The following is a 26,451-nucleotide window of genomic DNA, read 5'->3' on the forward strand; positions in this document are numbered from 1 at the left end:
GGGGGGGGGGGGAATGGCAAGGAAGGGTAGCCCAAACATTCCATATCAGTACCAAATAACTCGATGAAGAAAATGAACACAGAGTTTAAAGTATTAAACGTACCGTGCAGAACCAATTCCACAGCAAAACATCGCGCGAAAGGCCATGAACACGGAGCCAAATCACACCCACTTGCACTAAAGAAGAACTAAGCTTCTTGTTTCTTAATTTGTACGCAGAACGTAGAAAACAATAGAGATGCGAATCGTAAAGGAATAGAGGAAGAAACAAACATTTGAAAAGAGTAAAAGGGAAATGGGTTCCGTTTGATGGGATTTTGATTTTGATTTTGATTTTGAATTTGGCTGTCAAACAGTTAAAAGAGAAGCTCACCGAGTGTTGGGCTTCCAAGACAGAGAGGCTCAGACGACGACGAATGAGAGCGTTTTTTAGAGAGAGAAAGAAGAGAGAGAGTGGAGGCGCGCCTGTAGTCTTCTTCACGCCTTCATATCTGTCTCTCTCTGTTCTTTTGTCTTTTTTGGGGATTCTAATTATATATTTCAAATCATTTTCAAAAAAACAACAACAATAATAATTAACAAATTAAAATACCATTTAAATCACTAAATTTATTAATATATTTAGTCTTTATAATAAACATATTCATATTACTTTATATGCTACCTGTTACCATATTTTTTTATTAAATTAAATTACCACCTAATGGGTCAGGCCCACGTGACACAAAACTTTACTGGGCCTAAAGATACCCTACACAATTATATATATTTATAAAATTAAATACACTTTATGTTATAATAATTTAATGATGAGCCAAATACAAGTAGTTAGTTGAAACAGCCAAACTAGAATAGAGCTTGTACGACGTGTCCCGAGCGATGTATCACTTCTAGTTACATTTTCTTTACCTTTAGAAACGTGTTGTACGGTTCGACTTGGTTCAGAATTAGGGCCATTACATGGACCGATACCGACACTATATGGTGAGGCTGACATGTCGATAACTCCGGTCTCAGAGTCGTAACACAAGTTTGAGTTATTGTATAATGTAAGCTTCCTCTTCATCTTCCAAATCGTTTGTTTCTGCAGTGGGATTCGTCCGGTTAACATGTTATTGTTGAGTCTTAGATCGTTGAGGTTTCTCAAATCTTGGAAGTTTGAGGGGATTGAACCGTTAAAGTAGTTGGCATCGAGATGTAGGACTCGAAGATTGGGTAATCGACCCAAAGACCTAGGAATTGGTCCGCGAAAGCCCATATTAGAAAGAATCAACGTCATCAAGCTCAACATGCCGTCAAATAGATCATTAGACATGGTACAACCCATTGGATTTCCTTTCAAGATCAAAACCTCTAACGAGCTCAAATGCTGAAGTGATGTTGGAAGTGGACACGAGATTTGATTATAACTCAAATCCAAAAGTACGAGATCCTTAAACTCGGTAATGGATTCTGGAATTACTCCCATCAAGCTATTACGACTTAAATCCAATTTAATCAGAGATCGACATGTTAGAATCCTATTCGGAATCCAACCAGTCAAAATATTTTGACTCAAATCGAGTATTCTCAAATTATCCAACCCCAAACTCGGGATCGAACCGGTCAACTTATTCCAACTCAAATCCAACGACCTCAAACCAACCAACCGGTTCAAGCCAACCGGAATCGACCCGTTTAGGTTATTCCCATGAAGATCCAAAACCTTGAGCCGGGTCAAATTAGTCAATTCAGTGGGAATTGGGCCAATAAGCCCATTCTCTCGTAGGACCAAAGTCTGCAAGGAAGGGCCCAACTGGCCCAAAAACGAAGGGACAATTTGCGGATTATCAGTAAAACAACGGTAAAAGAACAACGTCCGAAGATGGGGGAGTTTAGCAAGAGAAGGAGAAATAGTGGATCGGGTCGGGTCGCAGGTCGGAAATGCGGTATCGTCGGAGAGTGATCCGAAAGAGAGAGAAACAACATGGAAGAGATTGTGATTATCAGGCATACATTCAATGCCGTGCCAGCGGCCGCCGCAGACGTCGGGGATTTGGGTGGCCCAGGGATTGCCGGTGGCGGACATGATATCATAGACGGCGGATTGTTCGGCGGGGTCGGTACGGACGGCGGCGTTATGGAGGGAGAAGCCGGATTGAGGGCCGTCGACAAGGGCAGAGGGAGCGCCGGAGTCAGACATAATGACGGTGAATGAAGCAGAGAGGGAAGGATAGTAGAGAAGGATGAAAAGTAGGAGATGGGAGATTTGAATTAAGGCCGCCATTGGAGGAATTTGAAGAAGAAAAGGGCAAATTTGGGAATTTATAGTGTTTTTTCTGAGAATTTATTGGGTCACGAGAATTGGAAGGGGGAGGATTTGTAACAAGATAGAGAGGAATGTTATTAATTATTCTTATTTATGGAGCTCACGGGATTTTCGAGCTTCAGCCTTGGGCTTTGGTGAATTGGGCCCTCCACGTGGGCCCATTGCAAAATCTGAAGGCTTCCTTTTTTTTTTCTTTTTTTTTTATTTAAAATATATTTCATTTTATTCCAATAAAAGATTTTAAAAAATATTGTTTTTATTTTTTATTTTTTATAATTTTGTTAAAATAAAATAAAAAATAAAAAATAATTATAAATTTACTAATAATAGGGTTAGGTACGTGTCGAATACACGACCGCCATGCAAACGAAGCCCTTGAGAGGTCGACACCTGAGAGCTTTCTTTTCTAATTTCCATCCACACCCATTACAAAATCCTCAATTTCCCAAATCACAACGCCCANAAAAAAAAAAAAAAAAAAAAAAAAAAAAAAAAAAAAAAAAAAAAAAAAAAAAAAATCAAAAGAGAATGCAACAGACGGCGAGGGAAGCGGAGGCCCGGGCGATCGGAGAGAAGAAGGTGAAAGATCTGATGAAGGACAACAAGCGGTTGGTGGAGGTGCCGTATTCAGCCTCTCTCGCTCACACAATGAACGTTCTCGTCGCGAACCGCGTTGTGGCTGTCCCCGTGGCGGCGCCGCCTGGCCAATGGATCGGTGCCGGTGGATCCATGATCATGGAGACTGATAAGCAGACTGGGGTTCTTAGAAAGCACTATATTGGGATGGTGACCATGCTTGATATTTTGGCTCATATTGCTGGCGAGGAGGATGGTCCTGGTCTCGTCGATCTGGAACGGAAGATGGCGGTTCCGGTGTCGTCGATTATTGGTAATAACGTTGAAGGGTTGAGTCTCTGGACTTTGAGCCCCAACACCAGGTTTGTTTGATTTAGAGATTATGCTGAATTATCCTAACGTTTTCTAGTCATAATGTTCTTACTCAAATAATATATTCGAATATTTAATAGGTTAGAATATAATATCTTGTTAATCAACCTGGGATTCACTCCTAATAATCCTCAACAATTCTCCCGGCGGCTTATGGAGCTCTCGACTCCTATCTCTAGAACTCTTGAACAACTTTGTTCGACACTTTAGTCACGTTTGACTACACCGTCGAGGCTCGCAATTCTTTATTCGATATTTGAGGATTCTATGTTAAGTTTAGGTCATAGATCTGATACCATGTTAAGAATCACGACGGTCCACAGTGGTATGATATTGTCTACTTTGAGCATAAGCTCTCATGGCTTTGCTTTGGGCTCCTCAAAATGTCTCATTCCAATGGAAATAGAATTTCTCACTTATAAATTCATGATCTTTCACTAATTAACCTGGACTCACTCTCAATAATCCTCAATAATCTAGAGCCTTTTAAATAAAATATTATTTATTTATTTAATATATTATGATGAATAGTCATTTGGTAATTGATTGTGAATGTGGTGATTAAGTGTTATTGACGATGTTGTTGACAGCATATTAGAGTGTATGGAGCTATTCAGCATGGGGATCCACCGGGCGATGGTGCCCATCGATGGGGAGGCGGCTGGGGTGGAGCTGGTCAAGTCATCATCCAGCTACAGAATGCTGACACAAATGGACGTGTTGAGGTTTCTAAGTCAACAAATCCCAGAAATGCAACAGACTTTGGGACAAAGTGTGAAGGAAATGGGAGCCATTAATGAAAATGTTATGGCCATTACAGATAAAACCAAAGTAATCGAAGCCATAAAGTGCATGAAATCTAGCTTTCTCAATGCTGTTCCTATTGTTAGAAGCACACAGCTCGGGGGCGACCACACCCACACCCAGCTTTTTACCGTATGTCCAAGTGAACAATATCATATCATACCATACTATTGTGTAGATTTGTGATTCTTAACATTGTTAATCCTCTCAGGGAAGAGGAAGGAAGCTAGGTGGGACGTTTTCGGCGACGGATCTGAGAGGGTGTCACCTCGCGACGCTGCAGACGTGGCTGCAGCAAACGGCATTGGAGTTCACGGAGACGATCGGGAAGAGCGCGCTGCTGGAGGGGACGACAGCGGGAGGGCGAGAACTAGTGACGTGCGGAGAGGAGAGCTCGATGAAGGAAGTGATGGAGAAGGTAGTGTCGAAACATGTGCATAGAATTTGGGTGACTGATGAACATGGTTTGCTGCTTGGGCTGATCTCTTTGTCGGACATGATTAGAGCTATTAGGCTTTCACTTCTGTCTCAAATACAAACCTGACCTGATAGCCCTCCCTATCTCTATATATTTATGTTTGTATGCTTTGTTTATATTTGTGTTTGATTGTGAGTGGGAGTTTGTTGAGCATTCTCTCTTGATTTGGTTGACCACTGGGTGTATTTGATCCATAATAACTCAAAACATTTTGAAGCGTTCGAATTGTTCCAATTGTATTGTAGCTAGTTCAACTTATCACTTTAAAAAATTCTATATTGATTGGAGAGAAAACGTGTGCCAACAAGGACTGGTACACTGAAATTCTCTTAAGGAAAAAGAAATTAATTAAAGACTTTAACAAAAAGAATACAATAAAGATTTAATAATAGTTCATATTTGGAGTGCCCACTCTTTATTAAGAATAATACATATATGATATAGTTAATGATGAGAGAATAGTACATATATATATATAGTATTGGACGTACCCAATCATAATTTTGATCATAAATGTGTAGCTTTTATTTAACAATCTATTCAACATGTTCTTTTGAAAAGAATATTGTACACACCCACGGTTCCTAGTGTGGGGTTTCATGGTACCTACATCAGAAGTGATCTAGGGTATACCATATGAATAGACGATTTAATTGAATAATTTGTTCGAATTCAATGCATTTAAATACAAGATGATGGCGTGTAATTCATCAACATTAAATTAATAAACGAATGAATGAGTATGATGCTAAATTCCAAATTACATAAGGATTGAGGCGACGGCACCCGTAACAGTATTATCACGATTTGTGTGTGAGATGGAGGGTGGAGAGTGTGGTACACGCGGCAAGACTCCATTGGATGCCATTATCCGTAGTTGGATTTGGTGTTTGAGAAGAAAGAGAAATAAATAAAAGATAAAAGAGAGAAAAAACAAATTCAAATAATAATAATTACTGGAATACTATTTTCGTTCCCTAATCCATAAAAAGTTTTTATTGGTAGGAATATCATCATGTTCATTAAGAATTTTGTGTGAAATTATTTAATGATATTTTTTTATTTTTTAAAAAATGAAAAATTCACATGTAAAATGTGGAGTGTTAATAATTATTCCCACCAATGACGTGGAAATTTTGAGTAATAGTCTTTTTTGTCTAGTGGTGGGCCCCATGAAGTCTGCCTCTAACAATTTGAATAAATTATTTTTTTAATTAAAAAAAAAAAACAATTTTAATAATTTCATTTTCTCACAATATTGAAAGCTAATATTCTAAATAAAAAGGTTGAAATTTGAAACACGTTTATGTCATATTAAGTAATTAAACTAATCAATTTTTGTTACATAATTCTAATTGAAACAAAAGATTATATAGCCCACCACGGAATTATTACAACTGAACCCTAAAATTAGTATAATTAAAATACTAAACCAAATAGCGCAATTATTGTTATTATTATTATTATAATAATAATAAATATTCTTAATTTAGAAATGTTATTTTTACTTAGAGTGCACATAGGTGCATTAAAGGCAACTAGGAAACAAAAATTGGATAATCCAAGCGAGTCTATTATCAACAATTGAGTGTGTAAGATTACACGTTGGTTGGAGAGGAAAATAAATTATTTTTTATAAGAGTGTGAAAATCTACTACTAATAGATATATTTTAAAACTGTAAGGCTGATGATGATGATACATTAACGGGCTTGAGTTGTTACACTGTAAAGACTAGGGTTTCAATTAATTGTCAATCGCTCAACCACCGAACACCAATCTCTCACCTACTTTATCATTAAGAATTCGCCATTTTCTCCCCCTCACATTTTTAAGAAAAATCTGAGATCTCTGAAATTTCCCCATCCCCATCCTCTTCCTCGATACCTCCGCCACCAAACCCCGATCTATAAAACTCTCCCACCCTTCCTTCAATGCGCTCCTCCGCGATCTCCGATGGCATCCAACGGTGCTGCAACAACTCTAACCGGCAATCTCCGGCATAGAATAGATAGCCGCAACGGTAACGGTATCGGAAACGGAAACGGAAACGAGGGAGGGAAGATGACGAACAAGGATTTCCACAGCGGCGATGGCGGCGGGTACTATTATAAAGGGTTCCGGAAGGCGTCGTGTATGAGATGGACGGTGGAAGATGTGGCACACGTGGCGAGGTATCACTGGATACCGTGCGTTTTCGCTATGGGTCTGTTGTTCTTTATGGGCGTGGAGTACACTCTCCGGATGGTTCCGCCGGCTTCTCCACCGTTCGATTTGGGGTTTGCGCTCACGCGCCCGGTGCATCGCGTGTTGTCCTCGTGGCCAGAGCTGAATACGCTGCTAGCGGCTCTGAACACGGTTAGCCTTTTGTTTTCCCAACTTTACTCGCCCAATCAATTATCGTCCTTATATTAATGCATGCCTGAATTATTAATTTCTTTTTATTTTCTGAGTTCTGTGCAATTGTTATAATTTTCTAATGATTTATTTTAGAATCAAATTTAAAAATAATTTTAATTATTTGGATGAAAAATTGTAGGTGTTTGTGGGAATGCAAACAACATACATATTATGGAGTTGGCTAATCGAAGGGCGACCCAGGGCCACCATTTCGGCCTTGTTCATGTTCACTTGCCGTGGCATTCTCGGCTATTCCACCCAACTTCCACTCCCTCAGGTGTGTGTTGTGTCATGGTCATGCTCTATCATGCTCGTCAATTTCGGGCATTTACTTGATTTTGGTTTTAAAATGTGTAAGACTCTCCACAACGGATATGATATTATCTACTTTGAGCATAAGTTCTCATAACTTTGCTTTGAGCTTCCCCAAAAGTTTGAGCTTCCCCAAAAGTCCTCGTTACCAATGAAGAGAATATTACTTGATTATAAACCTATGACCATTCCCTAAATTAGCCGATGTGGAACTTTCATAATCCAACACCTCCCCTCAAACAAAGTACTCCTCCCCCTCCCCTTAATCGAGACTCTCTCCTTTGAAGTCCTAGTCATTTTTTTACTGCCTTCTAGGAGGCTTTTTTTCTTTTGAAGTCCTGCTCGTTATTTGAGGATTTACCAATCTATTGGCACGACTAAGTTTTAGTGCATGGCTCCGATACATGTTATGATATGCTCTACTTTGAGCATACCATGATCATTCCCTAAATTAGCCGAGGTGTGACTTTCATAATCTAACAAAATGTAGGGATTTCTCGGGTCGGAGATGGATTTTCCAGTGGGAAACGTGTCGTTCTTCTTGTTCTTCTCTGGTCACGTGGCGGGATCAGTGATAGCATCGCTCGACATGCGGCGGATGCGACGGTGGGGGATGGCTTGGATGTTCGACTTCCTCAACCTCCTCCAAGCGATTAGATTGTTGGGTACTCGAGGTCACTATACGATTGACTTGGCAGTGGGCGTGGGAGCCGGGATTCTTTTCGACTCGCTTGCGGGGCATTATTATGAAGCCAGCCAGAGGAAGAACATTGAGGAGACTAAGTTAGATAAAACCTTTGCATAATTGGTTCTGTTCACCCCAAACCACAGATTATTAGGACAAAAGATCCCATTGGAGGACAATTTGAATTAGTATGTTGGACTTTATTTTTATCTTCAATTCTTGGTTAATGCCTTTTATTTTATTAATTCATATTTTAAATTTATTTTCTATGCAAAGGATATATTATTAAATTCGTTTAATCTTGGTTTATCTCTTACCGAGGCGTTCTAATTAAGTTGCAGAATGGGCCAGCATCAAATAGTGCAAAGCCCAAAGCCCAAGGCCCAATGCTACCTTCGGCCCTTTATTTAAAATTAATTTACTTCATTTTTAAATTTATTGCTTTTATGTCTATTCGATGGAATCGTGAAAAGAAAAATATATGATTCTTAACGAATAAAGTTTATATCTTATTTATCATTCCTTTTAATATTAGTTTTTTTAGAATTTTTGCCATTTGTTTAAAAATTTAGGTCCTTATAAAAAATCTTTAAAAAATAATAATAATAATAAAAAATACAACGAATAAAAATAGGTTAAAATCGAGCGGAACTGCTTTGGTTGGGTTGGGTTTTTCGTTCATCTCGAAATAATGATATTGTGGTTGAATAGCCGTTTGAAAAATTCTAACTCTGGATTCGGCACTTCGGCACCTCAATATTTTCGTGTGATATGGTCACGTTTCTTACTTTTCGTTTCTAAGAGTGAATACTATCTCACGATCCTCTAAGCAAATGATGTTTAACCATGAAATTCTTATTATTGAGCCACCGAAATAATAAGGTGTATATTGTTGGTACAAGTAGTAACTTTCATTTCTTTTAAGTATTTTTTCTTAGTCATCCTAATTTTAGGATTGTTCTCCTTGGGATATGGTCTCGATTCATTTATGTACTTCTTTTACTCGAATGTCATGTGATGGAGTATATGTATCACACATGCTTCTCCACTAATGACAAAATGACCTTCGAGACTCTTCTAGGAATTCCTACCCTATCAACTTGAGCGGGGAAAGAAGTCAGTCTTCCGCATTGATCATATGCTTTTGCACTGGGGGGACTGATAGCGGGAAGGCCCAAAGATCATAAATCAAAGATGGGATAGGAATAGAGGTATTCCAGCCCAACATACTCCCGTGAATGGGTCGATCACTTGATCCAAAGACAATGAAAGGGATCGACAAGAGCAAGAAGAATCAACGAAAAACGAAAGTGAGAGACGAGAACAAGATTGTAGTATTATTTTGATTAATTCACATCTTATTTTGGATCTACCTAGTGTTGCGTGAATTAGAAGGATCTCTCAAGAATTCCACGACCACAAGAAAAAGGCGATTTTGTACTCAACTCCAACAACCTCTTTCCCATCCTCAATAAAATGATATCATAAATGAATAACAACGCCATAATTAGCCTAGTTTCTATATCATATAAATTAAATGGTGCCTCATTTTTCCCAGCTCACACCTGATACATGAACTGCCTTAAAATTTCTTTAATTACACATCTTCTTTAATTATTTTTAATTACGTCTTTATTACACCCCTAATTTCTTAAATTATCTATTTTGGCTTGTTACCGGTCAGTCTCATGATTTTAAAATGTGCGTGTTATGGAGAGGTTTTCATACACTCATAGAAAATACTTTATTTTCTTCTCCAACTGATGTAAGATCTCACAATTCACTTTTATTTAGGAGACAGAGCGTCCTCGCTAGCATACAACTCGATATCTAGCTCTGATATCATTTGTAACAGCTCAAGTCCACCATTAACACATATTATCTACTTTGGCCCAATACATAACAAGTCAAAGTAAATACTATCTATTAGCCGTGAGCTTAGACGGCAACAACATATTGTAACACTATGACCTAATCATTTAAAACCCAGCTACACCTACACAAATATTTGGAGAAATTGTTTGGTGCATACAGTTGAGATGAGTGAGGAGACAGCAATATTTATTATTATTATTAATTATCCGTTTATTTACGTGGACATCACTTAGCTAAAATTAGTGGTTTCGTTTGTACGACGTTTACGTTGTTGCATGCTTTAAAACAAATTAGACACGTGTATTTAAGAAGTATTTTGTTGTCTCCAAAACTTTAAGCTATGTTCTAGTATTAAAGTTTTATTTTTCTAAAATCAAGTTTGAACCTTATATTATATTTTTGTTTATGTTTATAAAATATTAAGTTGAACTTAATTTTGTGTTACTATATTAACAACATGTCACAATGAAAGTATATAGTTTAAAATGAAACATGTAATATGAACACAATTACATATGATCCAAAATATAGGTTTGAAATGGTTTAAATGGGTAGCCTCCCAACCCTAAGCAGGTGTGAGATGAAGGGTTTGAATTTTTTTTTGATCCTAATTAATTTGACCGATGGAGGGTTATTTAATGCTCTATTTTGTTTTCAACTTTTTGCACATGCTCCATTTCACCTAATTTGTCATCTTCCCAGCCATCCATTTCCCAAAGTTCTCAGTGAGCTCACCCCTTTCGACATGGATGCTTAACATTCCATATCGGTGAGAGAGGATGTAACGGCTTAGATCACTGGTAGTAGAGATGTGAAAATCTCTCTCTAGTAGACGCGTGTTAGTGGTGAATTTGACTGTTACAAATGGTATCAGAGTTAGACATTGGGCGGTGTGCTAACTAGAACGCTAGAATCCCCAAGACAGGGGGATTTCGAGATCCCATATTGATTAAGGAGGAGAACGAAACATTCCTCATAAGGATCTACGTAGTTTATCTTGATCAAGAACTTTAGAAACCTGAAAATGATATATTTTTGTATTGCTATAGTCCACATTTGAAGTGGAAAAAGAAAGAGATATGGAAGAAGTTGAGAGAAGATCCATCCACCTTATTGTTAGGTGGGAACTTTTGGCATATCTAGTTGAGATGATGTAGATATTAATAGGGCAGCTATTAATATCTTAGACCTGAAAATGAGCTCTTTTTCTTTGATCAACATTTGTACCACACTCACCTTCTTACATTTTTTTAAAGACATATGTAGTCTATAATTTTATTGTGAGATTTCACATCGTTGACGTTGGAGTGGAAAACAAAACATGTCTTATAAGGGTGTGGAAATCTCTCCTTAGTATGCACATTTTAAAACTGTGAGACTGACGACGATCCATAACGGACAATATTTGCTAGCGGTGACTTAGGGTTATTAGAAATAGTATTAGAGATAGACATTGAATGTCAACGCTGACGTTGGGTTTTCAAATGGGTGGACTGTGAAATCTCACATCGGTTAGAGAGGAGAACGAAACATTTCTTATAAAAGTGTGGAAACCTCTCCTTAAAATACGCATTTTAAAATCGTGAGGTTGATAGCGACACGTAACAAGTCGAAGCGAGGTTGGACTGTTACATTCAAATCTTTGACTTATTGTGAGCTCATTTATAGACAATTGTTGGGTGGCCTTATCAAAATTTTCCCATTATATTTGATAAATAAACAAACAAATTTCAATTATGTGTTGTTAACCATAAATTGGATCGAGCAAGTTCTTTTAAATTTCTTGTTCCATATAGCTTCTAAAACCACTCACCTACCCCACACCATAATTTCTCAAATTGCATACAAACTATTTAATTTTAAAAAAATAATAATAATAAAATGAAACCCCTTTTTACTATAAATAAAGGGTGAAGCATTTGAGCATTTGAGGCAGTGGTTCTTCCAAAGTCCCATACTCTCTCTTGTCTTTGCTCTCTGCCATTAACGTCCCGTGCTCCTCTAATGGAAGAGCTTGAAGATAGAAACAATGATCAGAAGGCTATGGCGGTCGAAGATGAAGCTCCGGTGAGGTCGGGACGACGGCCGATTTTCGAAAGAAAATGGACAAGTGTAGACAAACGTACTGCTGTTGCTGTTTTTGGTATGCATTTACTTTGTCTCTTGGCGCCATTTCACTTCACTTGGCCAGCCTTCTGGCTTGCTGTTGTACTCTACATTATCACGGGCATGTTCGGTTTGACACTTTCGTACCACCGACATCTCACGCACAAGAGTTTCAAACTTCCCAAATGGCTTGAATACACGTTCGCTTATATTGGCGTCCATACCTATCAGGTTAATCATACGTTGTTTACCGTTCTCTCTTTTTCCTTCGGGATTGTTAAGCCTTTGTTTTGATGTGATTTTATAGGGTGACCCGATTGATTGGGTGAGTACGCATAGGTATCATCATCAGTTTGTGGATACTGAAAGAGATCCACACACTCCAACACAAGGATTTTGGTTCGGTCACGTTGCGTGGATATTTGATTCGTATGGTTTGACTAAAAAAGTTAGTCCGAAACACGTTAAAAATTTTGAGGAAAGAAATCGAAATCGAAAACGAAAGATTTTTAGAAATATTTTTGTGGGATATTTGAAGTATGGAAGACCAAACAATGTGGAGGATTTACAAAAGCAGGCCTTTTATAGGTTTCTTCGAAGAACATACATTCTTCATCATGTTGGTCTTGCAGTTGTCCTCTATGCTGTCGGAGGGCTTCCCTTCCTCGTTTGGGGAATGGTAAGATTGTTCCTCATACAATATCATTTTACTTTTAGGGTTAAAACGTTTGGTACGTGGATTTTCTTATAATGATCATGCATAGGAATTGACAACAATATAATATAAAATAAAATAACATAATATTAACATAAAAACATATATCTATCAACGTTGCTAACACGAACATAAAGAATGTTAGGAATCACCGATCTCCACAATGATATGAATATTGTCTGCATAAGCTCTTATTGTCCTAATTTAGTGCAACTTATTGCTAGTTTATTAGGAGTCTGTTAGTTTTATTTCTGCAATTAAATTAGTAGCACACTTAAATATTTATGTGCTCTGTATTATCTTCACACTTTTGAGTGCCAGATATTGTGTCACTTATAGCTTTACTTTTGGTTTTCGCAAGAGGTGATGTATTTTTTACTTATAAACTCATGATCAATTTCTTGATTCGTCGACGACGTGGGACGCCTCTCCCAATAATCCTCAACAAAAAAAAAGATTGACTGGAAAAATGAATGGTAATGGTTTGAATTGATTGAAAAAATGTAGGGAGTGAGGATCGTAAGCTTTCAACATATCACATTCGCGGTAAATTCTTTAGGCCATATGTGGGGAAACCAACAATGGAACACCGGGGATCAGTCGAGAAACAACTGGTTCGTCGAAGTTCTTTCGTTTTTACGTTAGGTTTTCTTTTGTTGTCGTTGAGTAAATGTGCTAACGAAACGATTGGTTTTTAGGGTATTGGCATTGCTTATATTTGGGGAAGGGTGGCACAACAATCACCATGCATTTGAGTACTCAGCTCGACATGGCCTAGAATGGTGGCAGCTGGATGTGACTTGGTGGGTGATTTTGGTTCTTGAAGCTATGGGGTTAGCAACGGATGTGAAATTACCGTCTCAACATCACATGCAGAAATTGGCGATGCAACCTAAGTGCGAGTGATGATCATAAATGTGTTGAATCTCTCTCAAATTTTCATGCCTTTTATTTCTCTATGGTTATGTAATATGTATGGGGTATGTTTAAGAATAATGTAGGGAACAAATCAAAAAACTACGATATTATCCTAAAGTATTTATATTTCGAGCAAGAAGTGATGTACGTTATAAGAATTTGTGTGGGTCTTTTCCTATAACTCAAGCTCTTGTGGTCCGTAATCCAATAAAACGTAGACTCAGTTCCTCGTCTCTTTTTTGCTGAACTTCAGAATGCTACTCATACACGCTATCATAAAGAGCAATTTGTTATTCACGGCAAACTCCAGGTCTCTATATAATAACCCAATCTTACCACTAACAGATATTGTCTGGTTTGACCCGTTACGTATCGTTGTCAGCCTCACAGTTTTAAATTGCGTCTACTAAGAAAAGGTTTCCACACTCTTATAACAAATGATTCGTTCTCCTCTCCAACCGATGTGGGATCTCACAATGCGGTCTGCGGACATCAGCCTCTTAAGGTTGATTGTGAGATCCCACGTTAGTTGGAAACCTCTCCCTAACAGACCCGTTTTAAAATTGTGAGGCTGTTAAAGCAGATAATATCTACTAGCTGTGGGCTTGGATTGTTACACTCTACACCCTCTCACCTGTTTTAAAACTGTGAGGCTGTTAAACGAGATAATATCTACTAGGTGTGGGCTTGGATTGTTACACTCTACGCCTACGATCGTTGTAACTCTTTAAACTACTGAAATGTAAAAACTAAATATGAAATCGTTAGGGTGTTCTTTATTATTTTCAATTCAATATGAACCCATATTGATTTAATTGGAGTTTGGAGTTTGGATTGTTGTTTCTTTTTAATACTAACACTTTTGAAATGGAGAGATTTTGATTGAATGTAAGAGGTGGGTTTTGTTGGCCTATTAATATCAATCAATCAATATGTATGGCCTACTTCTTGACGTGTTGAACAAATAGATTAAAAGGGTAAGGTTTGATAACGTTTTAAAGCATATAATGATGAAAATAGATAGTAAATTCAGGTTTACACAAAAGGTAAAGTTTACAAAAATGATATTCAGAATTTGATTTAGGTCAGAAAAAATGGTTGGGATTATTGATGATGATGGGTATAGGCTGCAAAATCAATGGGTATCCCCAAAAACCCAAGCACCTCTCATGATGGGTTTCAATATTTATAGATCCCAATTAATTTCACAGATAGGAGGCATTATTTTGATTTCAACCTTCCACACATCCTCTTGTATCTCACAATCCACCTCCCTTCGAGATCCAGCATCGGTACACCGTCTGATGTTTGGCTCTATACCATTTGTAATAGACCAAGTCCACCGCTAGTAGACATGTTGTTTTATTTGAGATTCCCCTCAAATTTTTTAAAACACGTCTATTAGAAAGAAGTTTTCACACCTTTGTGAGAAATGATTGGTTCCCCTCTCCAATTGATGTAGATTCTCACAGAGTTATTCCCTTAAAACACCGGCTCGACGTACAAACAAGATGAGACCATTATAAAAACAAGTAGAATTAACCAACTAGAATTTGGTAACTTTTTGTTTGTGTTCATATTGTTGGAGTTAAATCAAGGATACAAATATTTATATGAAGTAATTTAACATGTTAGTGAGTAGTTAATTATGAAACATGAAAATTAAGAAGAGGGTATGATGGAATATAAATATTAGAATGAATTTGTAATAATTTGACCCATGCAATATAACAGCACACCATTTTGGAACTTCCCATTTACTACGTACATAGCTTACTTTATGGGTCCAATCCTCTATCTTCTTTAATCTCTCATGTCACACTGTGAACGGAATATTTTTATAACCATATGAAAATCTCTCTCTAATAAATGCACTTTACAACTATAAAGCTGACGACGATACATAACAGACAATATCTACTAATGGTGGACTTAGGTTATTACAAATAGTATTAGAATTAGGCAGGGGGCGATGTGCCAAAACAAAAATATTAACAATTTTTCTTCTACAAATGCTCCATGTTTAATATCTTCTCGGTGATTAATAGTTTCTCTAAGAAATGTTCTACCATTACTAACTTCTTACTTTTTTATGCATGATTATGTTATTTCATGATCTTAACGTGATGCTTATTGTTGTTCGAGTCCATCATAACGGAAGGATTAACAGTTGTGATCAGCTCGAACGTGTGTCGTAGCTGGTGTGCGCTTGGCAACAGCGATCTGGAAACTCACAGGGAAAATATGTACACCAAATTATGGAGGAGATCGTTCCACATGGTCCTCGAAATCTCCTTTGTTTACTCATTATTTTATCTCTTTATCTCTAACATTGCCCTCAATTGACGTGCCTTCATGTATCTCTTCTGCCTTCGCCATCTTTCTTATGTTCCTTAATAAATATCTCTTTAAAAAAAAAAAACATTATCTTTTTTCTCTCATGCTTCTTAATAAATATATTTTTTAAACAGGGTGGGATCTCACAATCCGTCCCCTTGTGGCACATCGTCCTCGTTGGCACACCGCTCGGTGCTTGGCTCTTATACCATCTATAACAGCCCAAGTCCACCGCTAACATGTTGAAGCTAATAATAGAGTTTGAATGAGTTGTTGAAGCTAATAATAGAGTTTGAATGAGTTGAATGAGTTACTGCCGAAGAGAAGAAGGAGGTGAATTCAATTTCATCCACACAAATCTCAACCAACTCCGGGAATCTCCCTATAAAAGGACCTCCCTCCCCATCATTCAAATCACTCCTCCTCTCAATCTCACTTCAGTTTTCTGTTGTCACCAACATAACAGATATCGTTTATTTTGGCCCCGTTACGTATCGTTGTCAGCTTTATGATTTTAAAATAGTCTGTTAGGGAGAAGTTTCCACACCTTAGAAGGAATACTTCATTCCTCTCTCCTGCTATGTGGGATCTCACAATTCACCCCTCCGCGGAGCCCAAGGTATATCACCCAGTGTCTCGCTCTGATATTATTTGTAACGGTTCAAGTCCACCACTAGCATATATCGTCCACTTTGTCTCGTTATGTATCACTGTCAGCCTCACAGTTTTAAAACGCGTCTACTAGAGAGAAGTTTCCACACCCTTCTAAGAAATGTTTCGTTTCCACTCTAATCTATGTGGGATCTCAGAGTGCATTAAGCTCAAAATATATATATTGAAATGGAAACCAAATTCATGTTTGGTTTCCTTGTATGTCACAATAGATTTATGTTATGTTTCATCAATGACGGAGAAAGTTGTGAACTTTGATATTTTCTCAAATTGCATCCCATTATACTATAAATAAAGGCTGAACAAAGCTAGCATTTGAGCTGAGGCAGTGGTGCCCTCGATTGCCTTTGCTCTTTGCCGTTGATGTCTCTTGCTCCTCAAATGGAGGCAGCAACGAAGGAGGTGGAACATAAAAATGACGATGAGAAGGCTATGGCTGTCAATGACAAAGCTTCAGTGAGGCCCCGTGGAAGGCCCTTTTTTCAAAGAAGATGGACAACTTTGGACAAACGTTCTGCTGGTCTTCTTTTGGTCTTGCATTTGCTTTGTCTCTTGGCGCCATTTCACTTCACTTGGTCAGCCTTCTGCCTCGCCTTTCTACTCTACAATTTCACAGGCCTCTTCGGTTTGACGCTTTCGTACCACCGACATCTCTCGCACAAGAGTTTCAAACTTCCTAAATGGCTTGAATACACCTTCGCATATATTGGAGTCCTTACCCTTCAGGTACTTAATCATTTGTTGTTTAATTTTCCTTCTCGTTCTTTTTTTTTTTTTCATTAAGTATTACCTTTGATGTTACAGGGCGATCCAATTGATTGGGTGAGTACCCACAGATATCATCATCAATTTGTCGATACAGACAGAGATCCACACAGTCCGAAACAAGGATTTTGGTTTGGACATATTGCATGGATATTTGATTCGTATGGTTTGACTAAGAAAGTTTGTCCGAAACACGTCGAAGATTTTGAGGAAAGGAATCGAAAACGAAAGCGTTTTAGAAATATTTTTGTGGGATGTTTGAAATATGGAAGACCAAACAACCTGGAAGATTTACAAAAGCAGGCCTTTTATAGGTTTCTTCGTACAACGTACATTCTTCATCATTTTGGTCTTGCAATTGTCCTCTATGCTGTCGGAGGGCTTCCCTTCCTCGTATGGGGAATGGTAAGATTTTTTATCGTACAATATCATTTTACTTTTAAGGAAATTGTTCGTAGGTTACCTTCCAAGTTCGAAGTAAGTGATAGTGTAACAGTTCAAGTACACCGCTAGTAGATATTAATATTTTTGGGCTCTCCAATCAATGTGAAATCTCATAATCTTCCTCCCTTCGAGGCCTAGTGTCCTCACTGTCACCCCCCCGTGTCTAGCTCTGATACCATTTGTAATAGCTGAAGTCCAGTACCGGTGGATATTGTCCTCTTAAAAAAAAAAAATTTGGACTTTCCCTACAAGTTTTTAAAATGCGTTTGCTAGGAGAGGTTTCCACCCTGAATTTTGAGTGAGCATAATTTGATGGTTTGAATGGATCGAATAAATGCAGGGTGTAAGAACGGTATGCTTTCAACATGTCACATTCTCTCTAAACTCTATCGGCCACATGTGGGGAAACCAGCAATGGAACACCGGGGATCAGTCAAGAAACAACTGGTTCGTCGAAGTTTCTTTCGCTTTTACGTTACGTTTTCNGGTTGATTGTGAGATCCCACGTTAGTTGGAAACCTCTCCCTAACAGACCCGTTTTAAAATTGTGAGGCTGTTAAAGCAGATAATATCTACTAGCTGTGGGCTTGGATTGTTACACTCTACACCCTCTCACCTGTTTTAAAACTGTGAGGCTGTTAAACGAGATAATATCTACTAGGTGTGGGCTTGGATTGTTACACTCTACGCCTACGATCGTTGTAACTCTTTAAACTACTGAAATGTAAAAACTAAATATGAAATCGTTAGGGTGTTCTTTATTATTTTCAATTCAATATGAACCCATATTGATTTAATTGGAGTTTGGAGTTTGGATTGTTGTTTCTTTTTAATACTAACACTTTTGAAATGGAGAGATTTTGATTGAATGTAAGAGGTGGGTTTTGTTGGCCTATTAATATCAATCAATCAATATGTATGGCCTACTTCTTGACGTGTTGAACAAATAGATTAAAAGGGTAAGGTTTGATAACGTTTTAAAGCATATAATGATGAAAATAGATAGTAAATTCAGGTTTACACAAAAGGTAAAGTTTACAAAAATGATATTCAGAATTTGATTTAGGTCAGAAAAAATGGTTGGGATTATTGATGATGATGGGTATAGGCTGCAAAATCAATGGGTATCCCCAAAAACCCAAGCACCTCTCATGATGGGTTTCAATATTTATAGATCCCAATTAATTTCACAGATAGGAGGCATTATTTTGATTTCAACCTTCCACACATCCTCTTGTATCTCACAATCCACCTCCCTTCGAGATCCAGCATCGGTACACCGTCTGATGTTTGGCTCTATACCATTTGTAATAGACCAAGTCCACCGCTAGTAGACATGTTGTTTTATTTGAGATTCCCCTCAAATTTTTTAAAACACGTCTATTAGAAAGAAGTTTTCACACCTTTGTGAGAAATGATTGGTTCCCCTCTCCAATTGATGTAGATTCTCACAGAGTTATTCCCTTAAAACACCGGCTCGACGTACAAACAAGATGAGACCATTATAAAAACAAGTAGAATTAACCAACTAGAATTTGGTAACTTTTTGTTTGTGTTCATATTGTTGGAGTTAAATCAAGGATACAAATATTTATATGAAGTAATTTAACATGTTAGTGAGTAGTTAATTATGAAACATGAAAATTAAGAAGAGGGTATGATGGAATATAAATATTAGAATGAATTTGTAATAATTTGACCCATGCAATATAACAGCACACCATTTTGGAACTTCCCATTTACTACGTACATAGCTTACTTTATGGGTCCAATCCTCTATCTTCTTTAATCTCTCATGTCACACTGTGAACGGAATATTTTTATAACCATATGAAAATCTCTCTCTAATAAATGCACTTTACAACTATAAAGCTGACGACGATACATAACAGACAATATCTACTAATGGTGGACTTAGGTTATTACAAATAGTATTAGAATTAGGCAGGGGGCGATGTGCCAAAACAAAAATATTAACAATTTTTCTTCTACAAATGCTCCATGTTTAATATCTTCTCGGTGATTAATAGTTTCTCTAAGAAATGTTCTACCATTACTAACTTCTTACTTTTTTATGCATGATTATGTTATTTCATGATCTTAACGTGATGCTTATTGTTGTTCGAGTCCATCATAACGGAAGGATTAACAGTTGTGATCAGCTCGAACGTGTGTCGTAGCTGGTGTGCGCTTGGCAACAGCGATCTGGAAACTCACAGGGAAAATATGTACACCAAATTATGGAGGAGATCGTTCCACATGGTCCTCGAAATCTCCTTTGTTTACTCATTATTTTATCTCTTTATCTCTAACATTGCCCTCAATTGACGTGCCTTCATGTATCTCTTCTGCCTTCGCCATCTTTCTTATGTTCCTTAATAAATATCTCTTTAAAAAAAAAAAACATTATCTTTTTTCTCTCATGCTTCTTAATAAATATATTTTTTAAACAGGGTGGGATCTCACAATCCGTCCCCTTGTGGCACATCGTCCTCGTTGGCACACCGCTCGGTGCTTGGCTCTTATACCATCTATAACAGCCCAAGTCCACCGCTAACATGTTGAAGCTAATAATAGAGTTTGAATGAGTTGTTGAAGCTAATAATAGAGTTTGAATGAGTTGAATGAGTTACTGCCGAAGAGAAGAAGGAGGTGAATTCAATTTCATCCACACAAATCTCAACCAACTCCGGGAATCTCCCTATAAAAGGACCTCCCTCCCCATCATTCAAATCACTCCTCCTCTCAATCTCACTTCAGTTTTCTGTTGTCACCAACATAACAGATATCGTTTATTTTGGCCCCGTTACGTATCGTTGTCAGCTTTATGATTTTAAAATAGTCTGTTAGGGAGAAGTTTCCACACCTTAGAAGGAATACTTCATTCCTCTCTCCTGCTATGTGGGATCTCACAATTCACCCCTCCGCGGAGCCCAAGGTATATCACCCAGTGTCTCGCTCTGATATTATTTGTAACGGTTCAAGTCCACCACTAGCATATATCGTCCACTTTGTCTCGTTATGTATCACTGTCAGCCTCACAGTTTTAAAACGCGTCTACTAGAGAGAAGTTTCCACACCCTTCTAAGAAATGTTTCGTTTCCACTCTAATCTATGTGGGATCTCAGAGTGCATTAAGCTCAAAATATATATATTGAAATGGAAACCAAATTCATGTTTGGTTTCCTTGTATGTCACAATAGATTTATGTTATGTTTCATCAATGACGGAGAAAGTTGTGAACTTTGATATTTTCTCAAATTGCATCCCATTATACTATAAATAAAGGCTGAACAAAGCTAGCATTTGAGCTGAGGCAGTGGTGCCCTCGATTGCCTTTGCTCTTTGCCGTTGATGTCTCTTGCTCCTCAAATGGAGGCAGCAACGAAGGAGGTGGAACATAAAAATGACGATGAGAAGGCTATGGCTGTCAATGACAAAGCTTCAGTGAGGCCCCGTGGAAGGCCCTTTTTTCAAAGAAGATGGACAACTTTGGACAAACGTTCTGCTGGTCTTCTTTTGGTCTTGCATTTGCTTTGTCTCTTGGCGCCATTTCACTTCACTTGGTCAGCCTTCTGCCTCGCCTTTCTACTCTACAATTTCACAGGCCTCTTCGGTTTGACGCTTTCGTACCACCGACATCTCTCGCACAAGAGTTTCAAACTTCCTAAATGGCTTGAATACACCTTCGCATATATTGGAGTCCTTACCCTTCAGGTACTTAATCATTTGTTGTTTAATTTTCCTTCTCGTTCTTTTTTTTTTTTTCATTAAGTATTACCTTTGATGTTACAGGGCGATCCAATTGATTGGGTGAGTACCCACAGATATCATCATCAATTTGTCGATACAGACAGAGATCCACACAGTCCGAAACAAGGATTTTGGTTTGGACATATTGCATGGATATTTGATTCGTATGGTTTGACTAAGAAAGTTTGTCCGAAACACGTCGAAGATTTTGAGGAAAGGAATCGAAAACGAAAGCGTTTTAGAAATATTTTTGTGGGATGTTTGAAATATGGAAGACCAAACAACCTGGAAGATTTACAAAAGCAGGCCTTTTATAGGTTTCTTCGTACAACGTACATTCTTCATCATTTTGGTCTTGCAATTGTCCTCTATGCTGTCGGAGGGCTTCCCTTCCTCGTATGGGGAATGGTAAGATTTTTTATCGTACAATATCATTTTACTTTTAAGGAAATTGTTCGTAGGTTACCTTCCAAGTTCGAAGTAAGTGATAGTGTAACAGTTCAAGTACACCGCTAGTAGATATTAATATTTTTGGGCTCTCCAATCAATGTGAAATCTCATAATCTTCCTCCCTTCGAGGCCTAGTGTCCTCACTGTCACCCCCCCGTGTCTAGCTCTGATACCATTTGTAATAGCTGAAGTCCAGTACCGGTGGATATTGTCCTCTTAAAAAAAAAAAATTTGGACTTTCCCTACAAGTTTTTAAAATGCGTTTGCTAGGAGAGGTTTCCACCCTGAATTTTGAGTGAGCATAATTTGATGGTTTGAATGGATCGAATAAATGCAGGGTGTAAGAACGGTATGCTTTCAACATGTCACATTCTCTCTAAACTCTATCGGCCACATGTGGGGAAACCAGCAATGGAACACCGGGGATCAGTCAAGAAACAACTGGTTCGTCGAAGTTTCTTTCGCTTTTACGTTACGTTTTCTTTTGTTGTCGTTGAGTAAATGAGCTAATGAAACGATTGATTTTTAGGGTATTGGCATTGCTTATATTTGGGGAAGGGTGGCACAACAACCACCATGCATTTGAGTATTCAGCTCGACATGGCCTAGAATGGTGGCAACTCGATGTAACCTGGTGGGTGATTTTGCTGCTTCAAGCTCTTGGGTTAGCAACCGATTTGAAATTACCCTCTCAACATCACATGCAGAAGTTGGTGTTTCGACGTAAATGCGGGTGATATCTCGGATAACATACAAAATGTATGAGATCCCCAGAATTTGAAATAATTTGAAATAATGTATGATGCAAGTCATGCCTCCTTTCTGTTCATAAACGTTTCTCATTAACATGAAGCGTATGTTAGCATAGTGTATGACATAATCGTCTCATGGTATCACACATAAGATAACATAGCTTTTGTTATAGCATATCATAACATCACACGCATCAAGCAATCACAAAGTATGACACATGGTCACAAAGGACACGTCGTTCATACCTCATATAATTCATCCAACCAGATCAATATTAGAGTCACTTACCTGATTGACCTAAGTCAACGTCACTAAATTTTTTGAGTTAATTTTCGTTTAATCCTACTCGTCGAGGTCAAATCTCGAAACTAGCTCAACTCGGGACTAATGGTAGGCAGTCAAAATGGGCCTTTTTAATTAGTTGTGGGTATTAATGTGATGAAAGCGTATTGCATGGTACCTTATTAAAAATGTTATGAAAAATTAAAGGCATCACGTTTTTGAAGGAAGAAAAGGCAAAGGGCTGACAAAGGGGAGGACAGGTGGTGTCAGCTGCTGTCGAACCCATCGGTGGCCGACTCTAGTTATCAAGATGAGTCCTTTCTAAGCTGTTGGATGTTGTTTAATATGAGCCATTGATTCTAGGTTAGTATTTATTAGGGGTGTACGTGAATCAGATAATCCGACCATTCGAACTAACCAATTCAAATTCATTAGAAATGTACGTGTATGTCGATAGTTTCGACACGGACATGAGAGCTTGATTAATAGTTTAAAAAATTTAAATTATTTAAAAAGATGAATGTTTACTCGATAATTTAAAATTTTTATGATTATAACTGTGTAGAAATATTCATAAATATCGACATTTTATCAATATTTTCATCGAGATTCGAACCTCTCGAGAATTATGAACATTATAAGTAGGGTCCTTTATGGCTTAGAGAAGGTCCTACGTGGGTTTATGACCTTACCGGTTAGTTTGGAGTAAAAGGTCAAATCCTGTGCCAACTACACGCCATAAATGCTAAGATATCACCTCCCCATTTTTTCTAGCATAATTCTATTTATTTAATATTTTTTTATTTTTAATTTTGTTTCTAATAAATCGGGTAAGTTTTATGCGAGATTTATCAACTTGAACATTTTGGTAGAATCATTTACTGACCTCTAGTGAGAGATTTGAATCTTCCACTTTGACACCCGAATAAGAATTAAATATATAAATGAACTGAAACCACATTCAAATGAGAGCCATCATTGAGATAAGATGGTTGAGAAAGTCTTAAAAGAATTAAAGTTACTATCTATATCAATAAGATTTTCATTTTTTCGGTAGCTAAATTATAAGAACTTTAGAATTAAGCATGTTTAACCTGGAGCAATTTACGTTAAATTTGGAGGACAAAACATGCTAGGAAACGTAGTGATATCATAAGAAAAGATCGGGGTCATTAGGTGTCAAATTTCAAATCCTAAATCGTGATATGAATCTTAGACATAAAAGGTTAGGTCGACTTACAAATAAAAGAAAAAAAAAAAAAAAGAATGAACCGGAGAAAGCAGCAGAAATCAGAGGCTAACTATTTGTGAGGCAAGTTTGGGTATAAATATAGGAACTAAGCTGATGAGAAACACAAAGAAGGTGGCGTTTTCAATGGTGAAGTCCAAACCTTCTCTTCTAAACAGAAAATGGACAATTTTAGACAGACGTTCGGCTGGTGGTGTTTTGTTCTTGCATTTCCTCTCTCTCTTGGCTCCATTTCACTGCAATTGGCCAGCCTTTTGGGTTGCCTTTGCACTCTATTTTATTACGGGGCTTTTCGGAGTAACGCTATCGTACCATAGAAATCTTGCACACAAAAGTTTCAAGCTTCCCAAATGGTTCGAGTACTTGTTTGCATATCTTGGAGTCCAGGCCTTCCAGGTTTGTCGTGATTATCGTGTCATGCATTAAAAACATTAAAAGGGTTAACAAACGAGGTTGTAGTGATTTGAAGTTTGCTAAATTTTACTACAGGGTGATCCAATTGACTGGGTTAGTACACATAGATATCATCATCAATTCGTTGATACAGACCGAGATCCACATAGTCCTTTAGATGGGTTTTGGTTTAGTCATTTAGCTTGGATGTTCGACGCGTATACTTTGACGAAAAAAGTTTGCCCAAAAAACGTTCAAGATTTCGAGGAAAGAAGTACGAAACGAAAGCGTTTTAGAAATGTTTTAGTGGGATATGTGAAGTATGGAAGACCAAACAATGTGGAGGATTTACAAAAGCAAGGCTTTTATAGGTTTCTTCGAAAGACATACATTCTCCATCCCACAGCTCTTGCAATTGTCCTCTATGCAACTGGAGGCCTTCCCTTTGTTGTTTGGGGAATGGTAACTATTATTTTTTTTTCTTTTTTATTTTTATTTATTGTTCACATGATTTCTTCCTTTGCTGTTATTATTTGTAAGAATATAATAACAAATTAGTTGGAGATGGGACGAAACATTTCTTATAAAGGTGTGGAAACTTCTCTTTAACATACGCGTTTTAAAACCGTGAGGCTGACGGCAATACGTAACGGGCCAAAGCGGATAATATCTGCTAGCGGTGGATTTGGACTATTACAAATGGTATCAAAGCCAGACACCATGCGGTGTGTCAGCAAAGACATTGGATCTCCAAGGGGGTGGATTGTGAGATCCCACATTTGTTGAAGAGGGGAGTGAAATATTCCTTATAAGGGTGTGGAAACCTCTCCCTAACACGCGTTTTAAATTCGTGAGGCTGATGGTAATACGTAACGAGCCAAAGTGGACAATATCTACTAACGGTAGGTTTGGGCGGTTACAAATGGTGTCAAAGCCAGACACTGGAAAGTGTATCGGCAAGAACGTGTAGTCCCAAGGGGGTGGATTGTGAAATCCCACATTGATTGGAGAGGAGAATGAAACATTTTTTACGAAGATGTGGAAACCTCTCCATCATGAGATTGACGATGATACGTAACGAGCCAAAGTAGAGTAGTGGTGGAGTTGAATTGTTATATTTGTTTGGTTGAAAGGAGATGGTAAGAAAATTGATGAGTGTTAATGGTGAATGGGATGTGGCAGGGAGTGAGGCTTGTTTGGGTGCTGCACATTACTTTCTTCGTAAATTCTGCCTGCCACATATGGGGCTACCGACTGTGGGACACAAATGATTTGTCGAAGAACAATTGGTACACTCACTTTCTCTGTTCTTCACTACTTACTGCTTCAAATTCAATTGGTTTATAGATATGTTTAAAAGATTGTAAATGTTGGCAGGGTGATAGGGTTGCTTGCCTTCGGGGAGGGTTGGCACAACAACCACCATGCTTTTGAATATTCAGCTCGACATGGCTATGAATGGTGGGAGTTTGACTTGACATGGTGCGTTATTTTGTTCCTTCAAGCCCTTGGATTGGCAACTAATGTGAAGTTACCCTCCGCACGCCATCAGCAAAAATTAGCCCTAAACCCTAAAACAAGTCGATGATTTCTAGACACTTGTTTCATGCCTTCTAATATGTTAGGTATTATTCTTCCAATGATCGTAGTATCAAGTATTTTCTGTCGAGGCCCGCACGATGGGTAAGAGCTCAATGGTAGAGTGCGCCTCTAATAATTCCGTTGTTGTACTTGGACTGTGAGGGCTCTCTAATCAAAAGAACTCGATGATTTCTTAGAGACTTGTTTGATGCATTAATTGGATT

The 26,451-nt window shown here is 37.9% G+C and overlaps 8 protein-coding genes across 8 annotated transcripts in view; 6 read left to right on the top strand and 2 right to left on the bottom strand.

Annotated features, from left to right (window-relative positions):
• Positions 1–490, bottom strand: part of LOC111789061 (PTI1-like tyrosine-protein kinase At3g15890) — a 3,591-nt gene extending 3,101 nt beyond the window's left edge. The window contains exon 1 of the mRNA XM_023669700.1: positions 104–490. Within this exon, the coding sequence (XP_023525468.1) occupies positions 104–147 (44 nt within the window). The 5' untranslated portion in view covers positions 148–490. The remainder of the gene's footprint in view (positions 1–103) is intronic.
• A 240-nt stretch (positions 491–730) lies between these two features.
• Positions 731–2,287, bottom strand: LOC111789089 (protein TOO MANY MOUTHS). Its single transcript, XM_023669734.1, has one exon. It carries the CDS (start codon positions 2,264–2,266, stop codon positions 794–796), a length of 1,473 nt encoding a protein of 490 aa, XP_023525502.1. The 5' UTR covers positions 2,267–2,287; the 3' UTR covers positions 731–793.
• Positions 2,288–2,815: 528 nt separating this feature from the next.
• Positions 2,816–4,766, top strand: LOC111789131 (SNF1-related protein kinase regulatory subunit gamma-like PV42a). Its single transcript, XM_023669785.1, has 3 exons — positions 2,816–3,246; positions 3,847–4,192; positions 4,272–4,766. The coding sequence occupies exons 1-3, from the start codon at positions 2,837–2,839 to the stop codon at positions 4,602–4,604; spliced, it is 1,089 nt and encodes a 362-aa protein (XP_023525553.1). The 5' UTR covers positions 2,816–2,836; the 3' UTR covers positions 4,605–4,766.
• Positions 4,767–6,307: 1,541 nt separating this feature from the next.
• On the top strand, positions 6,308–8,201 carry LOC111789357 (phosphatidylcholine:diacylglycerol cholinephosphotransferase 1-like; the record flags this gene model as incomplete). Its single annotated transcript, XM_023670107.1, is given in 3 exon segments — positions 6,308–6,895; positions 7,077–7,214; positions 7,740–8,201. Coding segments are annotated over 3 exon segments (855 nt in total). The 3' UTR covers positions 8,055–8,201.
• Positions 8,202–11,731: 3,530 nt separating this feature from the next.
• LOC111787475 (palmitoyl-monogalactosyldiacylglycerol delta-7 desaturase, chloroplastic-like) lies at positions 11,732–13,729 on the top strand. Its single transcript, XM_023667444.1, has 4 exons — positions 11,732–12,146; positions 12,223–12,594; positions 13,138–13,244; positions 13,329–13,729. The coding sequence occupies exons 1-4, from the start codon at positions 11,814–11,816 to the stop codon at positions 13,534–13,536; spliced, it is 1,020 nt and encodes a 339-aa protein (XP_023523212.1). The 5' UTR covers positions 11,732–11,813; the 3' UTR covers positions 13,537–13,729.
• A 3,191-nt stretch (positions 13,730–16,920) lies between these two features.
• LOC111788507 (palmitoyl-monogalactosyldiacylglycerol delta-7 desaturase, chloroplastic-like) lies at positions 16,921–18,277 on the top strand. The gene is made up of 3 exons (XM_023668843.1): positions 16,921–17,283; positions 17,362–17,727; positions 18,107–18,277. Exons 1-3 carry the CDS (start codon positions 16,921–16,923, stop codon positions 18,275–18,277), a joined length of 900 nt encoding a protein of 299 aa, XP_023524611.1.
• Positions 18,278–21,120: 2,843 nt separating this feature from the next.
• LOC111788508 (palmitoyl-monogalactosyldiacylglycerol delta-7 desaturase, chloroplastic-like) lies at positions 21,121–22,706 on the top strand. The gene is made up of 4 exons (XM_023668844.1): positions 21,121–21,483; positions 21,562–21,927; positions 22,307–22,413; positions 22,499–22,706. The coding sequence occupies exons 1-4, from the start codon at positions 21,121–21,123 to the stop codon at positions 22,704–22,706; spliced, it is 1,044 nt and encodes a 347-aa protein (XP_023524612.1).
• A 1,633-nt stretch (positions 22,707–24,339) lies between these two features.
• Positions 24,340–26,425, top strand: LOC111788994 (palmitoyl-monogalactosyldiacylglycerol delta-7 desaturase, chloroplastic-like). Its single transcript, XM_023669603.1, has 4 exons — positions 24,340–24,649; positions 24,743–25,108; positions 25,829–25,935; positions 26,024–26,425. The coding sequence occupies exons 1-4, from the start codon at positions 24,350–24,352 to the stop codon at positions 26,232–26,234; spliced, it is 984 nt and encodes a 327-aa protein (XP_023525371.1). The 5' UTR covers positions 24,340–24,349; the 3' UTR covers positions 26,235–26,425.
• Positions 26,426–26,451: the final 26 nt, after the last annotated feature.

The sequence above is a fragment of the Cucurbita pepo genome, chromosome LG02 (genome assembly GCF_002806865.2).
Source record: "Cucurbita pepo subsp. pepo cultivar mu-cu-16 chromosome LG02, ASM280686v2, whole genome shotgun sequence".
Classification (NCBI taxonomy): Eukaryota; Viridiplantae; Streptophyta; class Magnoliopsida; order Cucurbitales; family Cucurbitaceae; genus Cucurbita; species Cucurbita pepo.